The sequence below is a fragment of the Helianthus annuus genome, chromosome 15 (assembly GCF_002127325.2).
Source record: "Helianthus annuus cultivar XRQ/B chromosome 15, HanXRQr2.0-SUNRISE, whole genome shotgun sequence".
NCBI classification, from domain to species: Eukaryota; Viridiplantae; Streptophyta; class Magnoliopsida; order Asterales; family Asteraceae; genus Helianthus; species Helianthus annuus.
The window spans coordinates 146625624-146642422 of NC_035447.2; the positions used below are offsets into that span (position 1 = coordinate 146625624).

General features: G+C 33.9%; 2 protein-coding genes across 3 annotated transcripts; one reads left to right on the top strand and one right to left on the bottom strand.

The window, feature by feature from the left end:
* Positions 1–6188: 6188 nt before the first annotated feature.
* On the top strand, positions 6189–10372 carry LOC110912632 (protein sym-1). 2 transcript variants are annotated; one of them, XM_022157400.2, is made up of 8 exons: positions 6189–6562; positions 7658–7745; positions 7912–8006; positions 8756–8828; positions 8893–8985; positions 9315–9401; positions 9514–9591; positions 9973–10372. In XM_022157400.2, the coding sequence occupies exons 1-7, from the start codon at positions 6261–6263 to the stop codon at positions 9589–9591; spliced, it is 816 nt and encodes a 271-aa protein (XP_022013092.1). In that variant the 5' UTR covers positions 6189–6260; the 3' UTR covers positions 9973–10372. The 2 variants fall into 2 exon arrangements, with proteins under 2 accessions (XP_022013092.1, XP_022013091.1); XM_022157399.2 differs by having other exon boundaries at positions 6190–6562; positions 10023–10372.
* Positions 10373–11357: 985 nt separating this feature from the next.
* LOC110912630 (phytochrome-associated serine/threonine-protein phosphatase) lies at positions 11358–16429 on the bottom strand. The gene is made up of 10 exons (XM_022157398.2): positions 16212–16429; positions 15238–15384; positions 15040–15107; positions 14407–14464; positions 13698–13808; positions 13343–13393; positions 13106–13249; positions 12695–12790; positions 12383–12454; positions 11358–11672 (listed from the first exon to the last, which is right to left on the bottom strand). Exons 1-10 carry the CDS (start codon positions 16290–16292, stop codon positions 11589–11591), a joined length of 912 nt encoding a protein of 303 aa, XP_022013090.1. The 5' UTR covers positions 16293–16429; the 3' UTR covers positions 11358–11588.
* Between the last annotated feature and the right edge of the window lie 370 nt (positions 16430–16799).

A 16799-nucleotide genomic window follows, 5' to 3' on the forward strand; every position in this document is an offset into this window, starting at 1 on the left:
GACCGTAACATACAATACAGAGATAAAACGTCATACCACCACAAGCAATTGTGGATCTTTACTGACGGGTGCACTTCGGAATGTAGCAGATATGAATGAATATAACCCCAGTGTAGCTAATTACATATCTGCCACTAGGGTTATATTCATTTATATGAATGAATATAACCCCAGTGTAGCTCTTCGATTTTCCTTGAAATTCCAGAGCTCGCTAATTACATATCTGCCACTGGGGTTATATTCATCCATATGCAATTGATCGTTTTGATCAATCAGTTCCTTAGGTGCACCGCACCATCTTTTAGGAGGTTGTCAAGTGTTCTCGCCTTCGTAGTTGGTGTTTTGCGTATCTTTACATCCGTAGCCATTCTGTACAATATTTTTCACAAAAAACATCACAAACAAACCTTCTGTTTTGATACTACTACGATAGCATAGAACAAAAACAAAACAAACAAACAAAACAAAGCAGAACAAAAACAAAACAAACAAACAGAACAAACAGAACAAAAACATCACAAACAAACCTGAAAAACTGAAACCAAAATACCCAAATCAACCCATTAACAAATAACTGATTATCATCATCATGCGGCATTCAGATCATCAAAGAATTGATTATCAAAAACTGATTATCAAAGAACTGATTATCAAAAACTGAAAATCAAAGAACTGATTATCAAAAACTGAAAATCAAAGAACTGATTATCAAAAACTGATTATCATCATCATCATGCGGCATTCAGATTATCAAAAACTGATTATCAAAAACTGAAACCAAAATACCCAAATCAACCCTCTGTTTTTTCACAATAACATTCACAAATAACTGATTATCATCATCATGCGGCATTCAGATTATCATTATCAAAAACTGAAACCAAAATACCCAAAATCAACCCTCTGTTTTTCACAAAAACATCACAAATATCAAAAACATATATAGATAAGATGATGATCTAAACCTCTGTTTTGAAGATGAAGATGGATGAAGATGATGAAGAGGATGATGATGATGATGATCGGTATTGGGAGTTGAGAGAGAGAGATTTCGAGATTTTTTGAGAAGTGTGATGATGATGATGATCGGTGCAATTGATATATATTTGCTATTATGTGGATATTAAGGGATAAGGGTATTAAGGACATTTCATACATGTTACAACAGTCAAACAGACGGAACACTGATGGATGGACTCAAACTGTTATGAATTCATAAGCTCAGGGGCTCAAAAAACGAAAAAATGAATTTAGGGGCTCAGGTTGAAGATGAAGATGGATGAAGATGATGAAGAGGATGATGATGATGATCGGTATTGGGAGTTGAGAGAGAGAGATTTCGAGATTTTTTGAGAAGTGTGATGATGATGATGATCGGTGCAATTGATATATATTTGCTATTATGTGGATATTAAGGGATAAGGGTATTAAGGACATTTCATACATGTTACAACAGTCAAACTGACGGATGGACTCAAACTGTTATGAATTCATAAGCTCAGGGGCTCAAAAAACGAAAAAATGAATTTAGGGGCTCAGGTTGATGCTTCGCACAAACCACAGGGACGCAAATTGCATTTTTCTCTAAACTAAATAATATTTAGTAGAAGAGTTATCTATAATTAATTAGAAGAGATTAAACTAAACTAATGGGGTGGTGATCCATTGACAAAGACAAAACCTTTAAACACCTTGGGAGCGGGAGGGGGGGGGGGAAAGGAAGAGATTAAACAAAGTAATACATTTAGTATAAGGGTTATCTATAAATAATAATTATCTATAAGAGATTGATGGGAAAATTAAAAGATATATGGACTAATATGATAATAAGTGCCTCGTAAATAATTATTATATAGTATAGATGTAGATATAGATGTATAAGTTGCAAAGCATGCCTCTATAGTTACTTTGTAGCCCCTATGCAATTTATATAGCCACTCAAGTTTAAATAATATTTTTTTTTAATCAAAATGCCCCACTCTTGACACATGATACATGCCATGCTAGACAATTTTTCGTTTAACATTTTAATAACTTTTAAAATATATCATTTTATAAAATTTTGAATATATTGTAAAGACATGTTCATTTTTATCTTCACTTCGATATCAATTTCATTCAAAACAGAGTTATATGTAATAACGTATCTGTCATCGAAACACAAACATACAAACTGTTAAAGCTGCTTTAAGGTTTCGCTTGTTTTCAATTGACATTTTATTGTACTAATTTAACTTCTTTAACGAATTTGTATCTGCTACATGCTTATTTTTATTAACATTTTAACGGTCTAGTCTTGTATACAAGACACGTATGGTTTTTTTTTTTAAAAAAACGTTTGTAAATCTATATACTATATATAAGCATTTCCCATGTACAAAATAGTAAATTAACACTCATTTTTTAAGATGGCAGACTAAAAGTCTCAACAAAACCCACTAATTTTACAATTTTCTTCCAATTCTACCCCTCTACCCTTTTATCTATACTAGGTTTCAGTGATTTCGTGCTTGATTATTGATGATTGTAACCGAAGATTCAATGTTGGGTGAAAATTGATGACGCGAATTGAATTTGCCCTATCGTTTCGATTCCCTCGTCAGGCTTCTCCTGTGCCCTGAGTTGTAATTAGGTTATTATGCTTTGCAATCTCATAACCGTCCACTCTCAATTGATTAGTCGAAATTTAAGAAGAGTCCATTCACATCCCCTCACCGCTCTCATCAATTGGCATGCGTATTTATGCAGAGGACACCTTGATTATTCTTCAATTGTTTTCTTGGAGGTTGAATTTGTTGTTTACACTCTTCTTTATGCAATTTATAGATTTAGATTTAACAAAACTCTAATTCGTAGCCCAATTTGTTGTTTTTTATCTATGGCAGAACCACAACCTCACATCAAAATACGATTTTCACAGTTATATGATCCGTTATATGGAATAACCGAATAAGAGTTTCAAAGAATAGTTGGAGTAAGGTAATGAAGTTTCTTTCTTATTTATTTATTTTACCCGTCTTTTGGTTATATGGTATAGGTGGGAATGATGGAAGTGGATCTGGTGATTGGATTTATGATGGTGCTGGTGATCAAGATCAGCAATTGCATGTTTTTACGGACCTGAATGTTATGCTCACCAACTGTTCGAAGAATGTCCTCACACAAGATCTTCAGCTGAAATTATCATACAGTTTACATGTCCCTTTGGTTTTAGTGACTTTGATTTACCTGATATTCTGAACGATTCTTTTGTTAGAATTTTGTGAATCCTTGATTATATGATATAATGAGTCGCTGGTGAAACACATCGGCATGGATCCGGAAGGCTATGGTCATATCACATTAGATTTTTACAATTTAGAGTATCAATTTTTTTTAATTTAGATATGAATTATCATATTAATTGCATATTATATCTTTGATCTTTCGTCAATCATTTTACTTGAGGTCATAACTGGTAACTTGAGGCTGGACGATGGGCGGGTGCAGGGCAAAATTATTCTTGGTTGAAATGTGTTTTTAGTGTTACTTCGGCAACCGACCTCTGGTCCAGATCTCAACTACGGTCTCCTATTCATCGTCATCTCTTTGTTTAATCTATTTTATCTTTGATTTCCGTTCATTTATTTGGCTTCAAATCAATGCTAGAGCAATGACTTTCACAATCATCTATTTCAAACGGTGCATAGGTATGCATATTTCGTGGGGTTATTTTGTTAATGGTATTTTTTGCGGGGTTAGTGATCCTTGTTTTTTAATCCTGTTTAGCTTAACGAATGGTGCTTAATGTGTTTTTTGTATTACTTTTATCTTTTATCAGGTACTCGAATCCTTAAAGTTTATTTAAAACTTCAGGTAATCTTGTCAACAACAGTTGTTGAATGGGTAAATGTGTCACTCGAAACATCTTCACTTTTATTTTGGGAATTTCAAATGAGCTGCAAACATTTCTACTTTCATTTTCACTATGGAGGCTTGATGGTGATTTCAGCAAGGCTGCAGGAGCGAAGACGACCTTCTGCCGCTGGACAGTGGTGATTGAAGGTGGTTCAAGTGGCACAATTAGAAGCAATCTTTCTGACCAAGTTTTCTTACCAAAGGAGTTCGAGCTCCTCAATTCGAGCGTTGTTTCTAAAGTTTGAGCTCGGCTCGTTTTTATTTATTAGTCAAGTTATATTAATTATAAATATTATTTTATATATAATTTAGTTACTTTTTATAGTTTTATATATTATTATTATTTATAAATATATATGTAATATATTAATGAAAAACTATATAAACCATTGGCTTGTTTAGGCTCACGAGCTTGCTCGAGCTCGATAAACGAAGCTCGGGCTTGGGCTATTTTGCTAAACGAGCTTTTTTTTAGGATCGGGCTCGTTTAAGCTCGAGTCGTTTCAAGCTTTTTTTAGCCGTGCTCGCTCAAGCTCGTTACCACTTCTAACAGTTAGTGAAATTGCTTATTATACTGAATGTTTGGATTCCGAAGCCACATCCATAACCAGCGAGCAGAACATCGGGGAAAAAAAGAGGTCATCTATCTTATAAATCACAATTTCAGGTAATCTTGCTCTTGTTTGAATGTTGCCTTCATGATTGATTGGCTGTACTTTTAACTATGTGATCATCGAAAGTGTAAATGCCCACTAGCGCCAATTCCATTTTCCGTCGGTGCATCAAATGCGGAACTGCATCTTTGTCAGACAACGGAGTTTATGGCAAAAGTGTATTTACAAAATTTGCTTCCACTATCTCGAAGTTCGAGCCTATCACTGTGTGCATCTCCGGTTACCTTTTATCTTTCTATTCGGAATTTTTTTGTTTATTGGTGATAGGTTAGTTTAACCTTTACTTGATTTTGTAAATCTGCATTTAGTTTAAGTTGTAGGATAAGTTACGTTTTTGGTTTTGGAGTGTTTATCTTCTAAACGAGATAAAAATTATGTTCTTTTTGATGGTGCATTACTAAATCAACAATAAAAAGATAATCTTAGAATGTCGGAAAGTTTACTAATAGTATCAAGCTGTCTCTATGGTCTGGACATCTTGGTCTTGACGGTGAGAGGTTAGTACCAGTTTACCAAGTTAAAAATGGTAATAAACATTTCTTTGATTTTATTTCATCCAAGTCTTTTTTTTTTGTTTCAGATGTATAAGATTAGAGACCCCAAGCTGACAAGAAAGGAGATCATTATGGCCGAGAGACATTCAGGAGTAGTGACCAATAAAGTTAGAGAAATCCAAGTAAGTTTCCTTGTCCAAAATTACCATTAAGCACACTCCTTTTAGCTGTGTTTAGGATTTGATTATTTAAATAGCTTAATTGCTCACTGTGCTTCTATACAAAGCAGATGCACTTATAAGTGTTGGATGAAAAAAAAAAGCTTATCTTCTCTGGCTATCTTAGGCTGAAATAGTCATAAGCAGTTTAAATTAATTGGTGTTGTTTTGGGTGTCGCTCTAAAATTTGAGAACCAGGAACAAGTTTTTCTTGTTTTTATGTGGAGAACGACAACTAATTAATCTAATATATCTTCATCTTCTCTGTATATACAGGAACACTCAGCCAAGGTTCAAATTTATGATGAAGCATAGACAAGTTTCCTTTTAGGTTTTGTTAATTTTTTTTGTTTTTATTTCATTGAGTGACATTGATATGAGAACTGTATTTTCTATCTTTTGTGGATTTATATTAGCATTTTAATTTTATGGTCTTTGAAAAGAGGCCCAAGGTTGTGTTTGGAAGCCAACAATTTTAGATTTAAGCTTCTAACCTAAAGGAGACTACCCCATTCTTGTTTTTTTATAACAATTTCGGCATTCTACATGTAATACCAACATTTTGTTTTGCGAGCTTCTAAACTTATATATGGTTTTTGGTCGCTTTAAGGGCATGTTTGGCTAAGCTTTTTGAAACAACTTAATGACTTATTGGCTTTTTGAAAAGTTATAAGTTCTAGATGATGTTTGGCAATGAGCTTGTATGTGAGGGGAAAAATGACTTTTCCAAAAGTCACTTCATACTAACTTTTCCAAAAAGCCAATAAGTCAATAAGTTGTTTAAAAAAGCTTAGCCAAACATGCCCTAAGGTTTGAGTGATTCTCGCCTCTTATTATCGACTCCGCCGCAACGCGCGGGTTTCCCACTAGTAGTCTATGGTTAACGAAGAGCATAAATAGTTAAATACTAATTAACACCCCCCTTGAAAAGGAGGGTTTAAGTTCCCAACCCTGCCGGCTGGTGAGAATCGTAAAGAATGGCGTCGAATCCTGTAATCCTTTCCGGCAAACCTCCCGCCTTGTTCCGCTCCGCCGCTTTCAGCAGAGCTAATCTTACAACAGCTTCATCATATGTGTTTCACTGTAATCATCGCAAAATTCTCTCCAGAGAAGTAGCTTTTAGGGTTTTCGGTCGTAACGGATTTCGTGTTGAGGCTACCGACAACGGTGTTGGTGTTGGTGGTGGTGGTGGATACGGTGGTTCTGATTCGGGTGGAAATGGTGGCGGTGGTGGTGGTGGCGGCGGCGACGGCGGAAACAAGTGGTCGTTTCTTTCATGGTAATGGTTCTTAATTTGAATAACCTAACTATTCCCAAATTGATTATTTGATGTTTAAATAATCAGAATTAATTTCAGTATACCCAACCCAAACACTATACGCTTACATTGAAAAACGTTTAGATAATCACGCAATTTTTGTTCCTTTTTGATAATCGTGAGAACCTTAATATCGGTGATGTATCGGTCATATCGGTCCTCTAGTAAAATATTGGTCTCAAATATCAGTACCAATATTATCGGCGAATTTGACCGAGATAACACTGAATTACTGGTGTTATGTTGCTATATATATAAATTATGCATTATATTAAAGTTACTGATATCCATAGTTATTAAAGGGCTAGGCGCCCTCAAGGCGCATAGGTCTCGCCTGAGGCCTAGGCGCAAAGCGCAAGAAAAAAGGATGGGCCTGAGGAAAAATAAAGCGCATAATGAAAAAAAATTAAAAATATATTATGTATTAGAAAAAGAATACTATTCTTTAAATAAAATAAACAAAATCTATTTTATAACACTTTATATCATTTATTTAGTACCAAAAGTTCTAAAATATTAGTGTAGAAAAGTAGTTTTCCTTAGATAAAAGTACGGATCTAGCTAGAATCTTGCTGGAATTTAGAAAATTTGGCCGGAAACTCTCCGGAATCTAGGAATCTCGCCGGAATGTGCACCTGAACCATCACCTGGAGAATTAAAGCGCAATTTCCTCGACTTAAGGCGCAACTGCCTCGCCTCGCCTGAAAAATGGGCCTAGGCGCAAGAGGCAATGGATTTTAATAACTATGCCGATATCCCACCGATATCTCACCGAGATAACCGATATCTCAAATATCGGTCCTTGACCGATATCCGAAATTTTACCGCATTAACTGCATAGGTGAGAACTGAGAATTCATGGACTACTAACCAAAGTAAAACACAGCTTGGGGTACAATATTAGTTGTGTGTTTATGTGTTGCTAGTTGGGACATGTTAATATATACAAAATAACAATCAAGTTGTCAAACTATCATTTTCTTTAGTCTGGTTAATGCTACGGGGGTTTAATTATTTTTATTATTTCAATGCATCCGTAACCGAGTTTAACTATAGGTATTTGAGTCTTCTCGAGGCACATCCTGTATTGACAAAAGCAGTAACATCTGCACTTTTGACCTTTGTTGGAGACTTGACATGCCAGGTAATTGTTTTTTTTTTTCATATTTGATACTCAATTACTGATAGTGATAATATTACATGTTTCAAGAACAATTAGATTAGTTTTTGAAATCTGGCCTTTTTAGCTTATTTACAAGCATTTTGGTGTATATTTTAGTATTCTATATTCTAATACTTGTATCTGTTAGGTCTTAATTGACCAAGTGCCGTCTTTGGATCTAAAGCGGGTATCTCTTTTCACATTTTTGGGGATGGCGTTGGTGGGACCGACATTACACTTCTGGTACGGACATAAAAACTTTCATTTTATAATGCTCATATATGATTATTTGAACCGTTGTATTAATATGTAATCATGTAAAATAACCATACAAATCTTGCTCGGTTCTTCGGTGTTATGTCGTTTTTTAAAACGATAAAAAGAATTGTAGGTTGATAACATAATACATTCACGAAACATGGACCGCCGATAAAAAAAATTGATTAATTTCAAATATACCCTTTCAAAAGTTTAAAGCTTCATATATTTTTCTTCAGATTTTTGTCGTATTTACCCTTTAAAATTACTAAGTTCTCATATTCACCAATTTCATAATGTATAAAATAAATTTAGTTTTTTATTAAAACCTGTCATACTAAATAAACCAATAGAAAAACAAATTTATTAGTTTGTTATTACTATGAATCACCTCCACACATAATGTTCTCTTTGCTTTTAGTATGAAACAGAATGTTATAAGTAACTTGTTTTGTTTTATTCATCATGGAAAGGGTAAATATGAAAGTCTTAGTGTTTTGGAATGGCAAATATCTACATGATATTATAAAATTCGGAAAGGGTAAATACAAAATATTAAACTTTTGAATGCATGAAACTACCACAAATAATTTCGCTTCCAGCCTTCCCTTAAAAAAGAGGTTTCACCTTAAAATCTGAAAGGAATTTAATGAAATTGTTTTAGGAAAATAAAAAGAAAAAGGGGGTTTGACCCATTAAAAAGTCTATATACTCTCAAAATGCTTCACGCGTAGGTACCTATACCTGAGTAAATTGGTGACAATGACCGGGGCTTCGGGTGCTTTTATTCGCCTCATAATTGATCAGGTGAGTTTTTTGTTATATTATCATTTTATTATACGTAGCTCTGCTTATATCTGAGTATTTGCAGTTCATATTTGCTCCTGCTTTTATTGGAGTTTTCTTATCAACATTGGTAACATTAGAAGGGAGGCCAGCCCAAGTTTTGCCAAAGCTTAAGCAGGTGACTCTCTTTATTTTATAATATTTATAGATATATGATAACAATTTTTTTGTTAACTACATCAAGTAGAGGTGACGGTTTTCACCATTTACTTATGAGATCGTTTCATTAAAAGCCATACATGATGCATGCAACCTCCTAAATTTTTTATGTTTTAAGATATATAATTATATATTATTATAATCATGATTAACCCATACTAGTTAGTTGTGAAAAAATGTGAAGATAGACAAGAACTAAGAATTTACCGTGTCCGACCCATAATAAAATGTGACCACTATAGTATCAACCTGAACCGGGCCTGTAAAAGCAGTTGTTAATTCTTGCAGGAGTGGGTATCATCTGTTATTGCAAATTGGCAGCTGTGGATACCTTTCCAGTTTCTCAACTTTCTATTTGTTCCTCAACAATTTCAGGTTTGGTTTGGTTTGCTTGATTTCTTCGCTGGGGTCAAATTTTTGTGTGATAAAAGTTTAGTTTATGGTTATTTTTTTTGGTGGTTTTATTTTCCTGCATGTTGATTTACAGGTCCTTGCAGCTAACTTTATTGCATTGGTGTGGAATGTCATATTGTCATATAAAGCTCACAAAGTAGTTGCAACATAGGTATGTGCAATATTTCTTTTCTATGCTAGTTTTTTCTTACAAAACAGTAGATATCTTTAATTGCGATTATTAGATTATATATCCATAAAGTCATTTGCACGTTCAGAGAATTTGAATATTGTTTTGTCTGAAAATTGTGGCAAGGGGACGGGTAGGTTGGCTCTTAAACACTTCCTAGGTCATTTTTGTAATAATCAGTGCATTAGTTTTTATTATTAATAGGGTAAATTACTTTTTGAGTCCCTGTGTTTCATGGGTTTTAACTAGTTGAGTCCAAAAACAAAAAGTTTAACGACCTGAGTCCCTATAAGCATTTTCTTTAACCATTTGAGTCCAATTTTTTGGATGTCTGTTAAGTCTGCTGTTGATGGAATTTTTCAGGAATGTCACAAATTTTGTGAGATAAGATTTCATGTAATTTTGGGACGCAGGTTTTAGATGGACTTCCGATCATGGCACAAATGGATTGCAGGGGCATTTAAGGAATTTTACAAGAGTCCATTTTTGTCTTCCTGTACAACATAAAAAGGTTTTTCAGGGCCTCCTTCACAACACCGCCACCTGCTGCAACTCATATGTTTCTTCTTTCGCCGCTCTCGGTTAATTGTATTGTTTATTTTGTTTTCGCGTTTCAATCCTAGATACATTAATCATGACGAATGGTGGAGAGATGCATGTGTGCACGCATCTGTTTGTAAGCAATTTATTAGAAATGGCAAGATTTTGGGCGTGTCTAGGGATCAAAACAGGTTGTTTTCTGAATGCAAATTAAAATGGGATATTGTGGCCGAGTGACCAAATTCATACTTTGATGCAAATCATAAGAACAAAAAATGTATATAATTTAATCACATAAATCAAATTCAAATTCTGTTTGAAAATCACAAATTCGTATTGAATCTAGTTTGGAATGTTTACACGATTTGAAAATTCAAATTTTGGTCAAATAAGGAACAACTGTATTAAAAAATAGTTAAATATTCTAATGCGTTATAACCTTGGTTTTAAAAAGCGAGAGACGCACAAAAATGACAAGGTCTAAATCTAAAGCGCAAAAGTAGCGGGCTTTTTGTACATGAGGCGCAAGCTAATCATATATATTTTTTATAGAAAAAGATGAAGACAAATTAGGGTGTGGGTAGGTGTTTTATTTTAATGTTTTAATTTTCATTTTTGTTTTTATATTAAGGGTATTTTGGTTATTTCACACCAATTTAACTGAGAAAACTAACTCCTATCTCCTTCAGTGATTATCCGAGAACAAATGTGCAAAAGTTGAAGACCATAGCTGTAATTTTAGAAGTGTAGGGACTATAGGTGAAAATGGAGCAAACCAAATAGACTATCCGGGGACTTCTCTATTTTTTATATATCCCATAGGTACAACAGTTAGATGAATAAAAACACCTCGTGTACAAGAGGCGCATGCCTCAGGCCAAGAAAGCCCAAAAAAATCTAAAAAAAGCACGCCCTTTTGGGGCTTCTTGTAATTACTCTAGGCGCTGAGCGAAAAAGCCTCAGGAAGTGAGCCTTGTTGCGCCTCGCGCTTAAACAGTAAAATAACAGCACACATACTCAAACGCCAGTAATGTCTCTCTCACTAATGAGAAAAGGGGCAAACGATTTTAAATAACAATTAAAAAGAATTCAAATTAGTTGTCAAAAAAAATAATAATAATAAACCAAGTAATAATTAAGAAAGTATTAATTATTAATTCGACTAAAATATATCAAAGGATCAACAAGAACAATGGAACATATACACATAATCCAAAAAGAAGTGATAACACTGGAATCCCCCATTTAAATGATAAGTCAGAACAGTTACATTAGTCTTACCTATAACCAGAATGTATTGTATATCAACAACACAAGAATATGATTTAATTATGTAACACAATAATAAACTAAAACCAAATGCAGTCTGCTTGTTTGTTTCATCATCATTGCTGCACATATTCAGCAACATAATAATGTCTGTTTTTTGAGGTTTAACTTCACAAAAAATAAGGTACCCCTGTTCTTGGACCTCTCATCTGATTGTTTTCCTCTGTTTCTGTGAAGAACTTCACCTCTCTCTCCTGTTAGTCAATCGGTCAAACAAACCACAAATTACTTAATTATCCCTCCTACTCTTAAGAGACTTTATTCCATTACACAAATCATCTCTACTAATTTCAAAAAGTTGACATTTTATCTGTAATTTTTTAGAAATCATAATTTATGCATAACCTGTCCTTTCCAATGTTGTAGAAGGCGCTAGACGCTAGTCGGGCGGTGAGGTACCGCCTAGGGATTAATTGGGATTAATCGGATTGGACTTTTTATGTATATTTTTACAAAATTATATAAATATATAGTTAACTTTATATATATACAAATTTACAAGTTTGGGAACCATATGTAAAGTTGTGAAAGATAGGGGGTTAAAAGTTAAAATACCCAAACTTAACTAAACCTAACCCACCATCTGTTTCATTACACGGCGCACAAGAAAGAAGCCGCAGCCCCAATTTTGTTTCTAATTTGGTTCCAAACGAGGTAAGAACTCATTCCATTAGATCAATTCAGTCCAACTTTGACCGATTAGGTCCGATTTTTGACCGATTTTCTCGATTTTGACCACTGCCGCCTAGTTTGACCAATTTGCCAAAATCCAGGCGGCAGACCTCCAATGACCGTTTAATCTCCGCCTAGGCGCGATTTCTGCAACACTGGTCCTTTCCTATTAGCTAGGCTTTAAATAATCCAAATAATCAGGCACGATATAAGCAAAAGGAAATGGGAATACCATGTTCTCACTGAAACTCAATATTGAAGCTACATTGCCACAGCGATAGCAGTAATTTGGTGCAGACCAAACCTGCATGATCAACAACAAACTGAAAATGTGTAGCAAGTAAAGATGACGATTATTTTGACCCATTCAGCCAATAAAGGTTGTGTTCATAAAAAAGTAGCTAAAACCATAAAATCATCAAACGGGTTTGAAATTGCCTCCTAACTCAATTTATTCAAAAGGACTTAGGTTTAATTAACACATTAAAAAATGACAAAAATAATATAAAAACAAATTCAATGGGTTGACCCGTAGGAAACTTACAGTTACAAGTCCTTTATCCTGAAACATGTACTTTAAACCTTCTTGGACAAGTTGGTGGGCCCGGCATACTAAATCAAGCTTGTTGATGTGATTGAACTGAAATACAAACATAACGCGTGTAAAGGTCACCAACTACCTCAGAAAGGCGCACACACACATATATATACCATCAAGTTTTCACTTCATTGGCAAATAATCATTTTACTTTGTTGACTTTTGGTCAAAACACATTACGGTAACTTTTTTGTGTTCTCAACCACCAAAATAGCCGTTTCGTTACAAAACAACCGTTGTGTTTATTTAACTTTTGTTTGTTTTTTTGCCATTTTCACATGATTATGCAACAAAGTGACAAAAACAAGAGTTAAAGATCTAAAAAAGAATAAAAAAGTAACCATTTTTTTTTTTTACCTCAGATGTAACTCTGGATCCAAAAAGCCAGCCGGCCCCTCGGGGACTCACGGCCCATGTTTCAATATCCTCAGGGTCACTCCACATTAGATCACAAAATGGTCCTTCATGGGGGATCTCACAGTTCCGTTCAATAACTCTAATCTGAATTAACAAACACAAGTGAATCCGCACGCAAGTTGCAGCCAACGGAGATAAAGAGTTTAATGTATACAACTATAGCATAGGAAGTCAAACCTGGTCAACAGTCCTAATATCAGGTGAAAGACCACCATGAACACATAAAACCTGTGAAGCCAGCAGGGACATATTAAGCATATGCACACACAAATGAGCTGATTTTAATTCACTAAATAAATTTACGGAAAACAATTAAACATATCTAAGCGCTTGAATCTATCCAGCATTCAGATGTGAATACATTTTAATTCATATGTGAAGAAATAGATGAGACATTATTCACATGTGGACCAGATTCAGTCTTGGCCCTTCATTGTTTGATTTGCAGGCCAAGTTCTAAATATTGGGTGTTCTCAGACGAGCTTTTCGCCACATACATAATGCGTACAGAATAACAGAGAGTGAAACATACAGTTCCATCTATTATAGCTGACAAAGTGAGATAATCGAAAACATCTGTGCAATATCTCCATGCATTAGCATTCCCATACTTCCTTTGGCATTCATCGTAGAACCCATAAACCTACAATTAAAAGCAATTAAAGATCCTATGATAGAAAGGAAAACAAACAAGAGACATTCTTGTCTTTCTTCTAAGAAGTAGACACATAAAATTCTTTGGTCAAAGTTCTTGAACTAGAAAAATAAACATATACCAAGCCTAGGTTTTAAAAAAACACTAGCAACATCTTTTATATTATTGATAATGCTAACAAACAAAATTCTTTCACATATATTATACATGTGTGTATATTGCAAAAAATAACGACAGGTCCCTTAGTTGAAATATGTTTGTCCACTACTACTAGAGAAGGTGATAAATGAAATGTTGTTGATAACTGAAATATAAAGTTTCCTCTTGTTCTCTATTAAAAACTTAAAACCATGTCCAAATGTATCCAAACATAAAATTTCCTCTCGTTCAGTTAAACTATTAATTCTCAATTTTAAGTATAAAAGAACCATCATTCTACAAGTGTGCTGGACGGCAAAAAACAATGTAAAATGCAATACAAAGCATGCAGAAAATAACATCCAACAATCAAAACATGTATAACATTGAGATATTCATAGTTATAAGCCGTTAAACCCTAGTTACACAAAATAATGTTGTAAGTTACCTGTGTTAATTGCCTACTTTCATGATTCCCACGCAGAAGAGTAATGTTTGCAGGGTATCTGTGTAAACCAAAACATTATATAAATATAAAATAAGACTCTAAAAGCACCAGAGCTTACTTATTAATTCCATAACTGACTGCATATACAAACACTAACCTATTTTTTAATTACTTGAGATTATTCCCGAATTCTTCAAAATCTTATATTGAGGTATCAAAGAAAGTAATAGTAGCTTATACTCGAAACTAATTTGAAGTATGATTATATATACAATGCTTTTAAAAGGTTCCATGAGCTTTATTCATTATAATGTAACTCATTTTATCAGCTACATAATGAAATCTGTGCTATCTATACAAGTCAAAGTAAGATTTGAGGTTTTATTTCCTCTTTGTTTAATTTCAACTATAGAATTGCCCATAAGCCGCATGTTAGTGCTCTTGAGATAACAAATTCTATCAAACCAATCAATTTCTTTCATTGCTTGTTAATAATGAACATTATACTTTTATCACAACCTTTTGAAGATATACATAGATATGCATAAGCTGTAAGACATATATCCTAAGGTTGCATATGCTATGTAAAAAAAGGACTAATACCCTTTGTAATCTGTACACAATATTAACTACCTTGCTTTTAAAAGTAAAAGTATAGTAAAAACTTCCAAACTGTTGTAACCACGGTCAACAAAATCCCCCTGCAAAAACACACACACACAAAAAAAAAAAAAAAAAAAAAATCTTAAATACATATAAAAGTGAATAATTCTTGAAAGCTCTGAAATTGGACAGGAAACATGCAGAATTGTTTGTACATCATATATTTACCATGAAAATGTAATTTGTCTCAGGTACATGACCTCCAGTCTGAAAAAGCTTCATAAGATCATGAAACTGGCCATGAATATCACCACAAACAGTAACTGGACTATTCACCGGCTGAACATTTGATTCCTCAATCAAGATATCTTTTACCTGAAAACAAGATGATTTTGAGCTCCTGATAATAATACACAAATGCTTGAAAATTGCCATATAATGCACGTCTCTATCTCAAACTCGGAAAAAAAAAAATAGTCACATATGACTTAGCAACCTTCTGCTTCGACCGGAACCCACAAACTTTCAGTGTGATGAGATTATTAACATTTCACCTTCTCATTTACAAAGTGGAGACTTTTACAAAGTCATATTTGTTCATGTAGTTACTACTTAGTTCTATAATTAATCAAGTACGGGATTTAAATCAACTCCCTGGGCGTTACATTTCTAAATAAAACATCCAATCTGCATAAAAGCAACATAATAATCAATAAAATTGATACTGATTTTTTCATTTGTGGTATTTGATTAATACTTACATGTGTTACTAACAGATCTTAAGCTATGTGTCAACACAATTAAGCAACATCCCAAACTGTTTCTAGCATTCAAATGTACACCAAGTTACGAACACATCCGTTTTGTTCACGGCACATTACACATACAAACGAAAAACTAGGGTTTCAAATTTTCCTGATCTAGTACTTAAATTCAACATATAAAAAATGTTGTCGAGTTAGTGGATACAGTACTGATAACCTACTACAAATGTTGTTTTTCCTGTACTCAAGAGCAAAATGAACAAGTGAGTCCATAGATCTACGGCACGAAGCAATTCCTAGGGTAGGGTTCCATATTCAAAAGCACATGGTTTTCCATTTCAGCAATCAGATTGAATCGAAATGAAATCTACCTAGGGGCGATCGATTGATAGAGAAAAGTGAAAATGAAATATAGAGGAGAAAGAAATAATGGCTTACGTATTCACAGAGCAGCTGCAATTCATCTTCGGACAAGTGCTGTCCCTCTTTGACTTTCGATATCCAGAGATCCAAATCCATGGCGGATGGATGGGGAGTGTGTGGAGATTTGGGTGATCGGCGACGAAACTGGTGGGGGTTTCTGTCTGTAGTTTCTTCTTTCTCCCCCTGTTTGTTTGTTTGTTATATCCCTAGTTTGCTCTTTCCTCACCATTTTTTCTTCATCGTATCATATCCAAATAGAGGTCTAAAAATCGGTTTTTTTTTTTTTTTTTTTTTTTTTTTAAGTAAATTACAAGTTTTGTCCTTTATCTTTATACCAAATTTCAGGCGCTGTTCTTTGTCTTTAAAATTAATAAGTTTTGTACTTAATGATTTAAAATGTTACATATTTTGTCCTTTGGTACTAACTCAGTTAATTAATTTTGTTAAATCAAATCACACAAAGGTAGTTTAGTCTTTTTACCTATTTATTTAAACATATTTTTAAAAAATAAAACAAATATGAATGTCAAAACCCCCTTTTGTCACCATACTAATCGATTTCTTTACCTCTCTCCACCATTACCATCAACCACCAACAACCAC